Genomic DNA, 17,390 nt, shown 5'->3' with positions numbered 1-17,390 from the left:
GATTTTCTGTTTGCTTGCATCGCATTATGTATCTAGAATTTCAGTATATTTACTATATTGCACTGATAGTAAACCAAACTTGAATATTCGAGACCCTGTTTTCATTAAAAAAAAACGTGTTTATAATTTTTATCCTAATATGCCTTATAGAAATGATTGTTAGCTTATATGTTACTTACGTTATTACATCAAATTACGTTTCGTTTAAGTTTAAATCAGAATTTATTCTGGACTCACATGTGAGTCACTGGCCCTGCGGAACTGTTTGAGCATGACCCATACGCTGAGTCGCTGGCCCTGAATGGGTTAATAGCACCCCTTCATACAAATATAATATGTAGACAGGGGCGCTAATGCTAGCCATTCGTTTCCATAACTGTATCAACCTTGGTATTTAAATTTGTTTTGATTTGTTTGACGTAAAATACAATAATAAAATTGACGTTAAAAACAAACATTCATTATTATTCCAACTATTTCCAAGGCGTGATGTTTATACAGAGGGACCACGTCTGTATCCGGCCCGTCTCACAAACTGGCTACTATGGGTGCATATTTCAATTTACATAGGTACTTAAAAGTATGTTGACAACTGCTCATAGAAATTTCATAAAAATAAATAATGCTGGAAGTTTACAGTGTTATTTATTGTTATGTTTTCGAAAATAGGTAAGAATTGTTATTACTTTAAAGTTTAAGCCAACTCGTTAATGCGTTGATTTTATTATTAAACCGAATAGTGAACGTAAACGAAAAACGCAACTTAGTAAAGTTAAATATGCTAAGTAATACATTACAAAACGTGACATAATATGTCCTTGAAAATATTTGACTACTGTATTTTAGCTTTTAGGTATGACAATAGTATCGTGTACATAATTTTCAATGTCAATGTATCTACAGCAAATACTATGTGTTTGGTCTAAGGTGAAGGTTGTCTATTGTAACGCAAACGCTAAAAGGAGATACAGTCACGGATACAGTACTGGTACTGCGTACATCTTCTAATAATAATTCCATGACATTCATCTAAAATCTAAATTAAGACGAAAGGGGAGGACCGCGCGAAATCCTTGTCATTAAACGTAGTAGTTCCCACTGACATATATCTAAAGACGGGCCGGATACGTTACGGGCACTATTAAGAATGGTGCTAGTTCAGATGTGTCCAAAAACTAAACCGACAAGAAAAGATTTAGGGCTCATTTAGACGGCGCGCGAACTCGTATACGATTTTAGTTACATTGCGGCCCATTGATGTTACATCAATTCAGCCGACCGATCAAATGACGCAATGTAATGAAACTCGCATGCGAGTTCTCGCACCGTCTAAATGAGCCCTTAATCATCGAACCTGCTAGCAAAATTTCACCAGAACCGGTTGAAAATTGCGACCTACCTATAGAGGAGAACATCCGGAGTTACGAAAGCATTTTTGTCCAAGCTGAAACAGAGACCTCTAACGCTCGGTCTCGGTCATCAATTATAAAAGTTAGAGGCATTAAAAAAAATGTATGGAAGTTGTTTTTCGCACAAAATTCTTATATGAAACGAAAGGACATAGTTATGGTTAATTAATATACATAAAATTATATAAAAATGTTTTCAATAGATATGACAATATCCAGAGAAGAAAATGGGGACTCCGTTTTTATAAAGTTAGAGAAACGACGTCCCCTTTCCTTTTAATAGCCGTATGCCGAAACCTAAACTACGGCCCGATACTACCGAAAATTAAGTTACGGCGCGGCCGAAAGGTTCGGCAGGATTTTGGGCGAAACCGAAACCTGATTTTTATGTGAAACCAATACTTCGGTCGGACACTACATTAGTAAATTTAACATTAAGCCAAATTTTTAGTTAGGTATGTAAGTATATCCATGAATAGATCTGTAGCGATGGGCGTTATGTCGAATAATATACTTGTTTTGTTGTCTGAAAAGTGACATTTGTAAAGTGCTGGCATATTATAATTATGTATTGTATTTTTGTGAAATTATATTTAATTTTAGGGTTATTTTGAAGGTGAAGGTTGGTGGTTGTTGCTATGTTAAAGGTGAACTACATGACATTAAAATAATATGCATTCTGAATTTCATGCGTTTTATTTATACATATTAGGAATGATTTACTTAGTCTAGTTAACAGTTGAATAGTTGAGATGGGCCAGTTTCATATCTTCCGATGTCCTTACTAGTGTGTCTGTGTATTCTTTTACCAAGTCGTTCAAATCGTCGTACATCTGAAATAAACAAGTATGTTTATTAGATTGGACAAAAAATGTATGCTGCATAATCTAATCTTAGTTCAAAATCTAGCGCTACCTAATATAGCGCCATTTGCTTCAGCTGTAACTATTGACAACATTTTATTGTAGGTACTTTACATGCCTAAGTACAGTTACTAAGGTACGGTAATTAAAACTTTCGACTGTACCTATTCCTTTGACTACGCTTATAAGTCTTACAAGGAGAGCAGTAACAAGTACAAATATGTTGGACTATTTTAAGATGCACATGAAAACAGACAGTAGGTAGTTAATCTGCGGCGCCTAAACTTACCCAACAAATGTAACATCGTACAAATGAATGCGACCCTTTTCGCCGGTGTTTCAACATGAAATATACGTGGACAATAAGGCCTGAGATACACTTGTAATTTTTACTTGCGTAAGCAGGGACACAGCTATACTACAAAATGAGAGATGAATATCGTTATCTCATTCTAACAAATAGCTTTGTCCCTACTTGCGTAAGTAAAACTTACAAGTGTATCTCAGGCCCACAGACAATCCAACCTCTAGACATAGCATAGTCGCGCTACCCCCTCTGCCACACATACGGTAGCGTTACTCCATCTTCGAGTCAATCCCGTGCCATGATTGGGCCGTGTCTCGGACGGACCAATCACGGCACGGGATTCGCTCACCTCGTCCCCCCGCACCCCCGTATTTTTGGCAGCATCGGTTTCATGAAAGAATTGGCCTAAGCTCAGTCTAGAGGTCGGATTGTCAGTGCTGAGGCCTAACAACGTACCCCGGCATACTCCCCTGTTGGGTCCTCCCTCGCGTGCGGCTGCAGCTCGGCGCGCAGCGCGTCTAACGCGGCGAGCGGCGCGGCGCGCGGCGCGCGGTGCGCGTCCAGCCCGCGCAGCGCGGCGCGCAGCACGCCGAGGCCCGCGCGGCCCGCCTCCAGCGCGCGCCCGCCGCTGAGCAACGCGCGGACGCAGCCGGCGCCGTCGCGATCCTGGTATATAGTTTGTAGCTTTCTAGTAGAGTTCGAAGGCTTATCCTATTGTCTATTGTTCAGTAAAACCGCACGTGCTACTTACCTGCAAAAAAGGGTCCTAATTATTCTATTTGGCACCTGAGCGCGGGCTAGTCCAACGCTCAAAAAACCAGTGTAGGTGCGCTCTCCGATAACGCGCCTTTGTTACGCATCTCGATGACACATTTTAGACTGGTTCTGTAGCGTTCGACTCGCCGGCACTCAGTAACCGAAGTACCGATTTTTTATGCAGGTGGTTGTGGCACGAGCGGTTTTACTTAACAATAGACAATAGGATTAGCCTTCGGGGTCTATTAGAAAGCTACAAACTATACCACAACTTTATTTTCTAGCCCCCGAACCAAAACTTGCCGAGACAAATCGTCAGGGATAGTGCAATACCGCGTGTTCAACTTTCGTATGAATATCGGTTTTGGGTGACATCTCTATTAGACTTGATATTAGATTTGACATCCGGTAGGGTTAGCCACTACACTAACCATTTCCGGCAGCCATTAACTTTCTAATTGGACGACTGAACGTACGTTGCTCCAAGTTAAAATTGTGAAAAAACTATTGTAAAGCCAACTTTCGGTCAGATTCTGTATTTTCGGAGTAATTTAGAGAAGTGCCAATTGCATTGTGCGCGTGGATAAGTGGCAGGCCTTGCAGGGAGGTATTCCAGGTTAAGGTACGGTAAGCCGAGCTCGCACGTTGTCCGCCACCTTGGAATCCTCGGGAAGCGAGCCTGAACCAGCGCGAACCTTCACCATCATTAACGTAAAGGTATGTGATTGTGCACTGTTCTAAGTTGTTATTTCTCGTGAATTCGATATACTGAAATATTTGATAGCAAAGAAATTTTCGTCAGATAATGTAAATTCATACAGTCCACTTAATATTATTCCATTTCGATTTCTCGATTAAACATTGGTCCTTCGAGCCGGATTCATTGAAAAGTTACCTATTTTTACATTAAAATATCATATTTGTCGTGTCGTAATATTTTTGTAATAAACTTGTGGGTAAACTTTATTTTTCTCAGTTCGGTTAATGGCTGACAGGAAGTGGCTTTAGTAGTAGAAAATAGTAAAATTTTAGTTGGCAACATTGTAACAGATCATTCCGCTCATCCATTCGGTCGTATCGTAGTCTCGTGCATGTGGCAACAATTCGGATAACTGTCACTGTCACTTGTGTCAACTGTCAAAGTACGCGACAATAACATTGTTTTTGCTTTTCGTTTCGTTTTTTCGTTGTATTTTCGATAAAAACAGTGGTTATTGCGTGAAAAATGGTTTCGGACAGTGACGCAAACAATAGAGATGTGGACATGGATATGGTCGAGCGGAGTTACGCGGTCATGCGGATAGAATTGTTGTATGACTCTGTAAATCTAGAAGGTTATTGTGAAAGTGATTTAAATCCTATAATTAATGATTTTCATCGCGCTCAAAAGGCAATTATGCTTAAAACGAAAGACATGGATGCGGAGTTTTCGGTTACTGTCGATTTCGAACAAAAATTAAAGTCAGTTTTGACCAGGTTACGGAAACTGGTTCCTGCCATAAAAACATGTTATGAAAATGATCATAAACTATTCAAAAGTGAAAACAATTCGGCCAAGTTACCTAAAATTGTTATTAAACCGTTTGACGGTCAATTACATAATTGGTTGTCATTTAAAGAATTGTTTGATTCATTAATTCATAAACGAAACATTTCGAATATTGAAAAGCTCCATTACCTGCTGACATCATGTCAAGGTAAGGCATTAGATTTAATTAAGAACTACCCAATTTCGGACGAAAGTTACATTGACGCTTACAATGCGCTGCATGATTATTATGACAGGAAACGACAGATAGCTTTTGGTTATTATGAAAAAATGTTGCATTGCGATCAGGTCAAATCTAAATCTGCAGTTGAATTAGAAAAATTAAATCGTATATTTAAAGAAACGTTACAAGTATTAGACAGATTTGGTTTACCGGACAAAAACTTTATGCTCTTTCATTTATTATGGGGAAAATTAGATAAGTCAACACGGGAGGCTTTCCTACTTGAGTTCAACTCAAACGAGATCCCTCAATTTGAAAATTTGCAAGAATTTGTCGAGAAACAGATCCGTGCCTTGGAGGTGGCGGACGCTAGGGCTGTGTCAAGTGGTAATAAAAGTAAAAATAAATCTTCACTTCTTGTGCCCTCAGCAACTGTGTTAAATTGTCCAGTATGCGCGGTTGCTGGCCATGAGCTGGGAAAATGTCCCAGTTTTCTAGAATTAAAGCCAACTGATAGATTTTCCAAGGTGAAAGAGAATAAACTGTGTATTGTGTGCCTTAAGCCATCCCATAGTATGAAGCATTGTAAGTCAACTGTTCGCTGTGATAAATGTAGTTATCGTCACAACCCATTACTTCACTTTGAAAAGGTTGATGAAGGTGGTCAAGGTTCAAAGCCTACATCGCAGTTGACAACATTATCGGTGTATACTCATGATACTCAAGTAGTCTTTTCTACTGCCCTTGCTCGTGTTAGGGATTGCACGGGACAGTTGGTGCCCGTTCGGATTCTTTTTGATTGTGCTTCGGCTTGTAACTTCATAACCAAGAGTTGTGCAGACCGCCTTGGGTTATCGATAGCTAAGTGTAACCGATCTGTCAATGGTATTGAAAGCATATCAACAGCCCCACTTGGGTCTGTTGTGTGTGAAGTATTGCCTTCAAAAGGAAACAATAAATTTTCGTTCGAGGCCTTTGTGTTATCAAATATTTGTTTGGATATGCCGCATGTTGAACTGGATACTTCGACGTGGACTCACCTAAAGGATCTGGACCTAGCCGATCCTCAATTTGGTCAGCCAGGACCTATAGATATTTTGATGAATGTGGGTCTGATGGTCTCAGCACTTCAACCTGGATTAGTGAAAGGTGAGGCGGGTCAACCCGCAGGGGTCAACTCTGTCTTTGGTTGGCTGGTGATGGGTGATTGTTATGATTGTCATGCACAATCCTTCACAAGTTGTCGGAAGGATTGTTTTTTCGTGTCGAATGCTTCACAATCAAATTTGTCGTTGTCGTTGGATGATTCTCTAAAAAGGTTCTGGGAGTTGGAAAATATTAGTAGTCCTAGTAAACCTGTTTTGTCGAAAGAGGATCAACTATGTGAAGATACCTTCCTTGCAAAATCTTGTCGCACGAGTGAAGGCCGATTCGAGGTACCCTTGTCGTTTGTCGATCCTACGAATAAGCCCACATTTTCGCATACTCGTGAAATTGCAATGCGAAGACTTTTCTCGTTAGAACGCAAGCTAGCTACGCATGCGGATTTTCGTAAAGCTTATGCTTCATTTATGGAGGAGTATGAGACCAGCGGTCACATGGAGCAAGTAGAGCCACCTCCCTCTAGTGTCGGGAAATTTAATTACATACCACATCATGCTGTTTTGCGGCCAGAATCTGTCACGACACCTCTAAGGGCCGTTTTTGACGGAAGCTGTCGTGACAGCAATGGAATTTCGCTCAATGATACACTCTTGGCAGGGCCTAAGTTGCAAACTAACATTTTTGATGTCCTAACTAGATTTCGGTGGCATAAAATAGTTTTCACGGGTGACATCAAAGCTATGTATCGTCAAATACTCGTGTCGCAAGAGGACGCAGATTATCAGCGGATTCTTTGGCGTCCTTCGACTGATGGCCCAATAAAGGATTATAGGCTGCGGACAGTAACCTACGGTGTAAAATCGGCTCCATATCAAGCTCTGCGAACTATAGCGCAGCTAGCTGAAGATACTGCTGCCTCCTACCCGGAAGGGTCGCGAGTGCTTGGTAGAGACATCTATGTCGACGATGTTGCTACAGGCGCCGACTCCATTGAACAGGCTTTAAAAATTAGATCAGACCTCTCTGAAATTTTGTCGTCGGGTGGGTTTCATTTGAGAAAATGGACCTCCAATCATAAAGAATTTATCGCTGATCTTCCATCCTCTGAATTATACTCGAGTGATTTTAAACATTTCGATGAACTCTCGGATTTATCGCTTAAAATATTAGGATTGTCTTGGCGTCCACAAACAGACTCGTTCCAATTTGAGGTTGCATCACCACGTGATGAAAGATGTACTAAACGTATAATTCTGTCAAACATAGCGCGAGTCTATGACCCGTTAGGATTTTTATGTCCTGTCACGTTCCATGCTAAATATTTAATACAGGTTTTGTGGTCATCTGGGGTTCAATGGGATGACGATGTGCCAGAAGCAATTGCCTCAGAATGGATGAAATTTAAAGATCAACTTTCGTCATTAAAATCAGTTGTCATTCCTCGTCGTATCATTCATTCGTTTTTATCGTTGCAATTGCATGGATTTTGTGATGCCTCGGAGCGTGGTTACGCTGCTGTCGTTTTCTGTCGTATCATCACCACAGAGGGCTCTACATTTGTTGAGTTCTGCTGTGCAAAATCTAAAGTCGCGCCTTTGCGTAAATTATCTATTCCTCGATTGGAACTGCAGGCTGCCGTGTTGCTGGCAGACCTGATGCAGTCCGTCCAAGAGGCATTAAAACCTCTACATGTTTTCCAGGAGATATTCGCATGGTCAGATTCCAGCGTAACTTTGGCTTGGATCCAGTCGTGTCCATCGCGCTGGAAGACTTTCGTTGCTAATCGAGTAAGCCATATCCAAGATATTGTTGCTCCTGATCGCTGGCGTCACGTCAGTACACACCACAACCCCGCTGATGTAGGATCTAGGGGATTACTGCCCGGAGATTTGGTAGAGTGTGATATTTGGTGGAAGGGCCCGTCTTGGCTATGGAAGGAGGAAAAGGATTGGCCTTGCTCGTCCTTGGATACTCCAAACAACGATAGTGTCGTTGAAGAACAACGTATTTGTAGTTTAGTCGTTACAAGCGACCCTACTTTAACTGACGAAGTCCTAAACAGGTTCTCCTCGCTTTTCACTCTAAAGCGTGTGTTAGCTTACTGTTTCCGGTTTTTACGGTCGTCTAAGGACGAGAAGGTCGTCGGGTCTCTACAGTCCTCTGAGACGACTGCAGCTCTCATGTTTTTAGTAAAACATGTGCAGCTCACTTCGTTCAGTATAGAGATCAATCACTTGAGGGAGGGTCGTTTGAACTCATTGCCAAAATGTTTGCGCAAGCTTTCATTATTTATTGACAGTGCGGGTATTGTCAGGGTGGGCGGTCGCTTGGCAAATGCTCCTATCAAATTTTCGATTAAACATCCTATATTATTGCCCCGCTCCCACCGTCTAACAGTTTTAATAATTGACGAATATCATAAAAGATTTTTACATCCAGGTGCCCAAACTTTACAAAATTTGATTACGCAGTCATTTTGGATTTTGTCGCCAAAGCGGGCGATTCAGGCAGTAATTGGAGGTTGCGTGAAATGCTTTCGCGCTAATCCTTCTCTGCGCCGCTTATGGGAAATTTGCCTTCGTATCGTGTCTCGCAAATAAAACCTTTTTCGAGTGTCGCCATCGATTATGGAGGACCTTTCGATATCGCCTTCGGGCGTGGCCGCGGTGCAAGGACTTACAAGGGCTACATCTGTGTCTTTGTCTGCACGAGTACCAAGGCTATTCATATAGAGCTTGCTTCAGAGCTGTCGACAGAAGCTTTTCTCTGTGTTCTCAAACGATTTGTCGCTCGTCGTGGTCGGTGCAGTAACATCGTTTCGGATCAGGGTCGAAATTTTGTCGGAGCAAGTAATTACCTTGGTTCACTCATGAAAAGTGCCGCTGATGCACAAGAAATTAAATTTTCATTCAACCCACCAGGTAGTCCGCATTTCAACGGTCTTGCTGAAGCTGGGATTCGCTCAGTCAAAACTCACCTCGCTAGAGTTGTCGGTAATCAGAGATTGACCTTTGAGGAATTTTATACAATTCTGACACAGGTTGAATCTTTGCTGAATTCTCGGCCATTGACACCTCTTAGCTCGGATCCGAGTGATCTCTCGGCCCTAACCCCAGGTCATTTTTTGACCCTGGAACCCTTGTCGATTGTTCCCGAGGAAAATTTTGTTGACCAAAAAATAAGTGTTTGCCATCGTTGGAAAATGATACAAAAAATGCATCAAGATTTCTGGCGTAGATGGCACGCTGAGTACGTCCATACTTTGCAACAAAGAACGAAGTGGAATAAGGTAACCACTAATATTGTCGTTGGTTCCTTGGTTCTTTTGATCAATGAACAGACAAGTCCTCTAAAATGGCCTCTTGGGCGCATCGTTGCTCTACACCCTGGAGTTGACGGTGTGTGTAGAGTGGTCACAGTCCAGACAGCCACTGGTCAGTACAGGAGACCAGTCGTAAAGCTGTGTCCTTTACCATTTTCAAATTAATCTTACATGTACTTGTATTGCCACTTAGCATAGTATTTTAGCATTAAGCTTTCTGTCGCATTCCAACGTTATTTATAGTGTAAATATTCCATATTTAGGTGAGCGGGATGTTCAACTTTCGTATGAATATCGGTTTTGGGTGACATCTCTATTAGACTTGATATTAGATTTGACATCCGGTAGGGTTAGCCACTACACTAACCATTTCCGGCAGCCATTAACTTTCTAATTGGACGACTGAACGTACGTTGCTCCAAGTTAAAATTGTGAAAAAACTATTGTAAAGCCAACTTTCGGTCAGATTCTGTATTTTCGGAGTAATTTAGAGAAGTGCCAATTGCATTGTGCGCGTGGATAAGTGGCAGGCCTTGCAGGGAGGTATTCCAGGTTAAGGTACGGTAAGCCGAGCTCGCACGTTGTCCGCCACCTTGGAATCCTCGGGAAGCGAGCCTGAACCAGCGCGAACCTTCACCATCATTAACGTAAAGGTATGTGATTGTGCACTGTTCTAAGTTGTTATTTCTCGTGAATTCGATATACTGAAATATTTGATAGCAAAGAAATTTTCGTCAGATAATGTAAATTCATACAGTCCACTTAATATTATTCCATTTCGATTTCTCGATTAAACACCGCGTAACTTACAAATGCAGTAAGGTCCAACTTCCTTGTACGGTGTTTGAATTTCGAACTCTTTCGACTTTGTTAGTTACGCGGTATTGCACTATCCCCGACGAAATGCAATTTTGATGTGTCAAATGGTCAAAATGTAATATTCAAAGCTGCAGGAATGTATATTTATGAAAAAAAAGATTACCGTAAATCCCAATGTACATTACGATGCACTCTGTTTCAATCTAATTAGAGACTCGCATGAACCAAATAAAGTAGAATTTCTTTTGCTTCATTAGATTCTCAAACAAACAAAATTCATCTCAATTTACTATAAAACAAGGTTCAAATTAAAAATAGGAACATGGTATGGTGGGCCTTCCGAGGTTAACCCCTCAACTGCCTTGTCCCGTATCCGTCCCAGACAATTTGGACTGTAATTAACAATTGAAAGGTTGTTAATTCAGTAGCAAATTTTTGACACTGGCATTCCAGAGTCACAATGACAGTGTGTGTCATTTATATGGACCGGTTTTGGAACTACTGACTAAACTCGAATTGTGTACTGAGAGCTTCGTCGCTGCCTAAAATATATCATACCATGTAAGCTTGCAGGAACCATCGTGGCAGGAATTGGTCAGTGCTAAGAGCGCGCTTGGTGACGCTCAGAAGAGTTTCAGCACTCGCGTCTTTCAGATGCGGGTAGAGCCCATCGAAATCGATATTTCCGCCTCCTAAAGTAGGAATGAATAAGGGATTAAATGATTAAATACCTACTATGATCACTATAGATTACAGTGCTAATGTGCAGAAGCTCATTGTCTAGCCTAACAAAACTACAACCGATGGTTGATACTTAAAAGTCAAGAACTATGTCGTATTTTATATACAGTCAAAGGATTTTGAACCTTCTATACCTACATTCCATATTTGATTTTGAATAGCAGCACAAATAGTCGCGTAGTTGACGGTAGTCCGTAGTAAGACGCGTTCGGACCACAGTGTTTTGATTTCGAATAGTCAGCAGCAGGAGTTGCGAACTAGATGAGTTGTTCAAAATGAAGCTTCGATTTTATTCCAACTAACCTTAGCTATTCCTGCTGCTGACTATACATTACACACATTGACGCGCCTTCCGCGTTACTCAAATCATAATAAACGCGGCACCGACAATGCGCCGCTCTATTGTAGATAAAAAAAACATATATTTAACCAGTATTTTACATTTTTTGTATTTTACAATACCAGTTATTTAACCAGTTAATATGTATGAAAATAATTCCGCTTTTCAATCCCAAGTAACTTTTAAATCGTCACTATGTAGTAAATAGTTACCTAACATCTTCCTTTGTTACATACTTATAGTTCATTAAATCGCCACATGATTGTAGCGATAGTAAATATTTACCAAGCAACGCCTGCTGTACGGGATCGAGGGAGTCTGGCACTTCTTCACGGAGTTCTGCTGCTAGCTCGTCAGGTCCGATCACCTAGAATAGGTAGGTATTAGCAAAGATCCATTGATACAATCCGTAAAGATCGGTTTTCCTAGCATAGCGGTGCCGTCATATAGCGGCCGTCTCCATACTAAATGACGGCTAAATATGGATGTCGTAGTATTTGTATGGAGACGGCCACTATATGACGGCATCGCTATCCTAGGAAACCAGAGCATAAATCTACTATGGGATTAGGTAAAACGAACTTTCTGGTTCAGCTGGTTCTTTTAAGGTCCGCAGTCGACTAGGAACCGAATCTGTATAGTTTCGCCATGTGTGTCCGTCGGATTATCAGTCCGCCGCACATGATCACGATCAGTTAAGCCGTTTTCGCAAAAAATGGTACGAAAATATTCCCGTTCGCATGATACGTCCTTAGCATCTATAAAACTCCCCCTTTCAAGTCCGCCTATTGAGACAGATGATCAAATGGAACCCAACATGCTTTTTGCCGGTTTTTTAACTGACTTCCAAATCTCAAAAGGAGGAGGTTATCAATTCGGTTGTCTGTTTTTAGGGTTCCGTATCCAAAGGGTAAAAACGTCCGTCCGTCCGTCTGTCACCAGGCTATATCTCACGAACCGTGATAGTTAGACAGTTGAAATTTTCACAGATGATATATTTCTGTTGCCGCTATAACAACAAATACTAAAAACAGAATAAAATAAAGATTTAAGTGGGGCTCCCATACAACAAACGTGATTTTTGACCGAAGTTAAGCAACGTCGGGTGGGGTCAGTACTTGGATGGGTGACCGTTTTTTTGCTTGTTTTGCACTATTTTTTGTTGATGGCGCGGAAGCCTCCGTGCGCGAGTCCGACTCGCACTTGGCCGGTTTTTTTTTTAACGTTTGTTACTCCATATCTCCGTCATTTCTGGACCGATTTTGAAAATTCTTTTTTTGATTGTATTGCCGTCCGCCGCCTCTGAGCGTAGGTACAGTATAGAGACACACACCTGCAGCGCGCGCGGCGCGGGTCGCGCCAGGAAGGCGTGCTCGGGCTTGGCGAGCCGCAGACACGTGAGCGCGGCCGCCAGCCAGCGCGCGCGCCCGCCGTCCGCCGCCTCCGACCGTACAGTATAGAGACACACACCTGCAGCGCGCGCGGCGCGGGTCGCGCCAGGAAGGCGTGCTCGGGCTTGGCGAGCCGCAGACACGTGAGCGCGGCCGCCAGCCAGCGCGCGCGCCCGCCGTCCGCCGCCTCCGACCGTACAGTATAGAGACACACACCTGCAGCGCGCGCGGCGCGGGTCGCGCCAGGAAGGCGTGCTCGGGCTTGGCGAGCCGCAGACACGTGAGCGCGGCCGCCAGCCAGCGCGCGCGCCCGCCGTCCGCCGCCTCCGACCGTACAGTATAGAGACACACACCTGCAGCGCGCGCGGCGCGGGTCGCGCCAGGAAGGCGTGCTCGGGCTTGGCGAGCCGCAGACACGTGAGCGCGGCCGCCAGCCAGCGCGCGCGCCCGCCGTCCGCCGCCTCCGACCGTACAGTATAGAGACACACACCTGCAGCGCGCGCGGCGCGGGTCGCGCCAGGAAGGCGTGCTCGGGCTTGGCGAGCCGCAGACACGTGAGCGCGGCCGCCAGCCAGCGCGCGCGCCCGCCGTCCGCCGCCTCCGACCGTACAGTATAGAGACACACACCTGCAGCGCGCGCGGCGCGGGTCGCGCCAGGAAGGCGTGCTCGGGCTTGGCGAGCCGCAGACACGTGAGCGCGGCCGCCAGCCAGCGCGCGCGCCCGCCGTCCGCCGCCTCCGACCGTACAGTATAGAGACACACACCTGCAGCGCGCGCGGCGCGGGTCGCGCCAGGAAGGCGTGCTCGGGCTTGGCGAGCCGCAGACACGTGAGCGCGGCCGCCAGCCAGCGCGCGCGCCCGCCGTCCGCCGCCTCCGACCGTACAGTATAGAGACACACACCTGCAGCGCGCGCGGCGCGGGTCGCGCCAGGAAGGCGTGCTCGGGCTTGGCGAGCCGCAGACACGTGAGCGCGGCCGCCAGCCAGCGCGCGCGCCCGCCGTCCGCCGCCTCCGACCGTACAGTATAGAGACACACACCTGCAGCGCGCGCGGCGCGGGTCGCGCCAGGAAGGCGTGCTCGGGCTTGGCGAGCCGCAGACACGTGAGCGCGGCCGCCAGCCAGCGCGCGCGCCCGCCGTCCGCCGCCTCCGACCGTACAGTATAGAGACACACACCTGCAGCGCGCGCGGCGCGGGTCGCGCCAGGAAGGCGTGCTCGGGCTTGGCGAGCCGCAGACACGTGAGCGCGGCCGCCAGCCAGCGCGCGCGCCCGCCGTCCGCCGCCTCCGACCGTACAGTATAGAGACACACACCTGCAGCGCGCGCGGCGCGGGTCGCGCCAGGAAGGCGTGCTCGGGCTTGGCGAGCCGCAGACACGTGAGCGCGGCCGCCAGCCAGCGCGCGCGCCCGCCGTCCGCCGCCTCCGACCGCTCCGCGGCGCAGCGGGCCGCGCGCTCGTACATTATTGAGGCGGCTGTCGAATAACAATCAATTATTACTTAGGTACATATACTTGGTCAACCAGATCTAGACAGTAGAAAAAGCCGGCAAATTTGAAAAATGTAGGCGCGAAGGGTTATCGTTTCATAGAAAATTTGAATTTCGCGCCTTTTTTTACTGACAAGATTTGGTTGACCAGCTATATGTATATCTAGACTAAATAAACAGCCATCTTGCGGTGAAATCCCCGCCTCGTCACTCTATATTACAGTCGGGTAAAAGATACACACAGTGACACTGTAAAATAAGTAATAGGGATGTACCGACTAGTCGCAAAACAAACCGATTAGTCGGCAAAACAAACCGATTAGTCGACAAAACAAACCGATTAGTCGGCCTATTATTAATTACAGAAAGCAGGACATAAATAAAATAAAAAGCCAATATTAATCAAATGTGACATGCCCATTTTACTCAAATACGTATTTAGGGTACAAAATGTGTTCATATTAAATTTAATGTAAGTATAGGTAATTATGATGTGGGTGTATCGTCGCAGTAGCATAGAACGTCTTTGAGTTGATATTGAAAGCGCGACGACGCAAGGAGCAAGCCGAACTTGAATAAAGCTACTACAGTTGCCATACGAATGTAATCTTTATCGGGAAGTAACGATTATGAACTTGGCCGACTAGCCGACTAGTCGGCCGACTAATCGGCCATCCGAGCGCCGATTAGTCGGCTAGTCGGCCAAAACCATAGTCGGTACATCACTAATAAGTAACACTACTAACCTTTTCTATAATGATGCCTAGATATGTGCAGGGCGTATAAGAAGTCGTAGTAGGGGTTGTCGCCGTGCGCGTCGTGCAGTTTGGCGCGCGCGGCCGCCGCGCGCTCCGCCTCTGCCGCTAGCGCGCCGCATGACACAAGGGCGCTAAGCTGTTTTCGGGATGCTAATGAACAGAAAAAAACAGTATTGGCTACATCTACATGCGAAGTTATAGGGAAAGTAAAAGCGATGATCGCCCTTGATGTGGTAAAAAAAACTAGCTTTAAAAAAAGTTTGCCCAGCAGTGGGACACAACAAATAACTAGCTTCAAATATTAATTTCAATTTGGTACACCGGAACCGTAGTAGAGAGAGAGAGTGAAGACCGTAAAATTGACATCACAAAACGAGCGGGATGTCGCTATAATACGTGCATAGCGTTGTCTCGCTCAAACATCGAAGACAGTGTTGGCCGAACGTTAATTGCAATTGACCATTAACCATTACAAATTGAACCGTAAATCATAACGGAAGGTTTACAGTTTGTAATGGTTAATGGTCAATTGCATTAACGTTTCGGCCAACACTGGTCGGAGAGACGTGCGAATCGCATCTAGTGCAGCGGTCGGCAACCTTTTAGCAGCCAAGGGCCACATAGTAGTTAATGAAGTTGACGCGGGCCGCACTTTGTTAATATTTATGACTTTATCAGACACTGTCGTTTGTCAATATTACATACAAAATAGCCAGGGAGGCTCGCGGGCCGCAAGTGACAGGTTCACGGGCCGCGGGTTGCCGACCGCTGATCTAGTGTGATAACCGCCTACGTGATACATGATGTACTGTATCCACAGACAATCCAACCTCTAGAGGTTGGATTGTCTGGACATAGCATAGTCGCGCTACCCCCTCTGCCACACATACGGTAGCGTTACTCTATCTTCGAGTCAATCCCGTGCCGTGATTGGTCCGTGTCTTTGAACGGACCAATCACGGCACGGGATTCGCTCACCTCGTCTCCCCCGCACCCCCGTATTTTTGGCAGCATCGGTTTCATGAAAGAATTGGCCTAAGCTCAGTTTAGAGGTTGGATTGTCAGTGACTGTATCATAGTCGGTAAAATGTGTAGTTACCCAGCGTAGTAAGCAGCGTGGCGGCGGCGGCGGCGCGCGCGTGCGGCGCGGGGTTGGCGGCTGCGGCGCCGAGCGCGCGCTCCACGCGCCCGCCCGCCAGGTGCCACTTGAACACCACCCACTGGAACATCGGCTGCGGACAACGGGGCACACTGACAACTCGGACCAATGGACAACAACATGGACAAAAAAAAAAAAAAAAAAAAAAAAATTATAACTCCAGATAGGTTATAGGCGTTCCAAAATTGAAGCGCTTAACTTGTGACAAATTGGACAAGTTTCCTTCAGACGCGGCTGGACAAGCGAGAAATGTGCACGTGCTAACGAGCTCCCGCACACCGAAAGAGAAGACCTTATGTTTAACAACGAGTGTGACAAAGATGGATTTAATGAGAAAACTAATCAAAAATAACAGATTTCTTCGTAGGCACAGAAATAAATATGGAAGTATTTTTTGTGCTCCTCAAGTATCAGTATAACCTATCTATGGTTATATAATATCATTGACTCGGACTTACAGCTTCCATCTCGATAGTTTAACACATTCAGTGGCGAAAACCTGATCGCGTATTTTATGATTTTGTTCCCAGGCCGGACGACCCGATAGTCGGTATCGTGGTACTACAGCTTTATATAACGATTTGTTGTGGCCTGGCGCGGATGTCTTGTTTGGCTGGGTGGCAGTGAATGTGTTAATTCGGCGGGGCGTGCATCGCGTCCAACGCTTCGATTCGTTTAATACTGTCACCGTCGGGACGTCCCTCCGGTTGCCGTCACTCAGAGGGGCTACCGCGAAAACCGAAATTCGCAAATTACGGGGATCTTTCTCTTTTACTCCAATGAAGGCGTAATTAGAGTGACAAAGAAAAATGCCCGCAATTTGCGAACTTCGATTTTCGCGGTTATAGCCCAGTTTGCACCGCGGATTGCGTGAGACGATTCTTGAATATAATGGATTGTTTCAATCGGTACACTCAATTTTTAACCCCCTACGCAAAAAGAGAGGTGTTATTTGGAAGTTTGATGTCTGTCTGTCTGTGGCATCGTAACTCTCAAACCTATGGCACTCGTACAGGGGTGTATGTCTAGGTTAGTTCAAAAAATAATAATTTTACAGTTATGCATACAGGTCCAGGAGATAAAAATGGCGGCCTATACATACCAAATTGGGATCGTTCTTGTCGGCGATGCTGATGGCGGTCTCCGCGAGACGCACCACACACGCGCCTGCGTCGTGGATCTCGAAGAGTTTGATCACCTTAAACAATACAAACAGATCTAA

General features: G+C 45.1%; 1 protein-coding gene across 3 annotated transcripts in view; it reads right to left on the bottom strand.

The window, feature by feature from the left end:
- Positions 1 to 2,086: 2,086 nt before the first annotated feature.
- The window catches only part of LOC134651904 (nuclear pore complex protein Nup160 homolog), a 32,865-nt gene continuing 17,561 nt past the window's right edge, over positions 2,087 to 17,390 (bottom strand). For 2 of the 3 annotated variants that reach the window (XR_010097141.1, XR_010097142.1), the window contains exons 19-24: positions 17,271 to 17,366; positions 16,109 to 16,241; positions 14,998 to 15,159; positions 12,707 to 14,237; positions 11,659 to 11,740; positions 10,927 to 10,984 (exon numbers count right to left, since the gene is read on the bottom strand). Coding sequence is in view for 1 of the 3 variants with exons in the window: in XM_063507007.1 (XP_063363077.1) it covers positions 2,138 to 2,242; positions 3,036 to 3,245; positions 10,851 to 10,984; positions 11,659 to 11,740; positions 14,077 to 14,237; positions 14,998 to 15,159; positions 16,109 to 16,241; positions 17,271 to 17,366 (1,083 nt within the window). In the remaining 2 variants the exon portion in view is untranslated. Of the gene's footprint in view, positions 2,243 to 3,035; positions 3,246 to 10,850; positions 10,985 to 11,658; positions 11,741 to 12,706; positions 14,238 to 14,997; positions 15,160 to 16,108; positions 16,242 to 17,270; positions 17,367 to 17,390 lie in introns of those variants that run through there. The other variant, XM_063507007.1, reaches the window with a different exon arrangement.

The sequence above is a fragment of the Cydia amplana genome, chromosome 11 (genome assembly GCF_948474715.1).
Source record: "Cydia amplana chromosome 11, ilCydAmpl1.1, whole genome shotgun sequence".
Classification (NCBI taxonomy): Eukaryota; Metazoa; Arthropoda; class Insecta; order Lepidoptera; family Tortricidae; genus Cydia; species Cydia amplana.
This window is presented reverse-complemented; position numbering and strand designations above follow the sequence as displayed.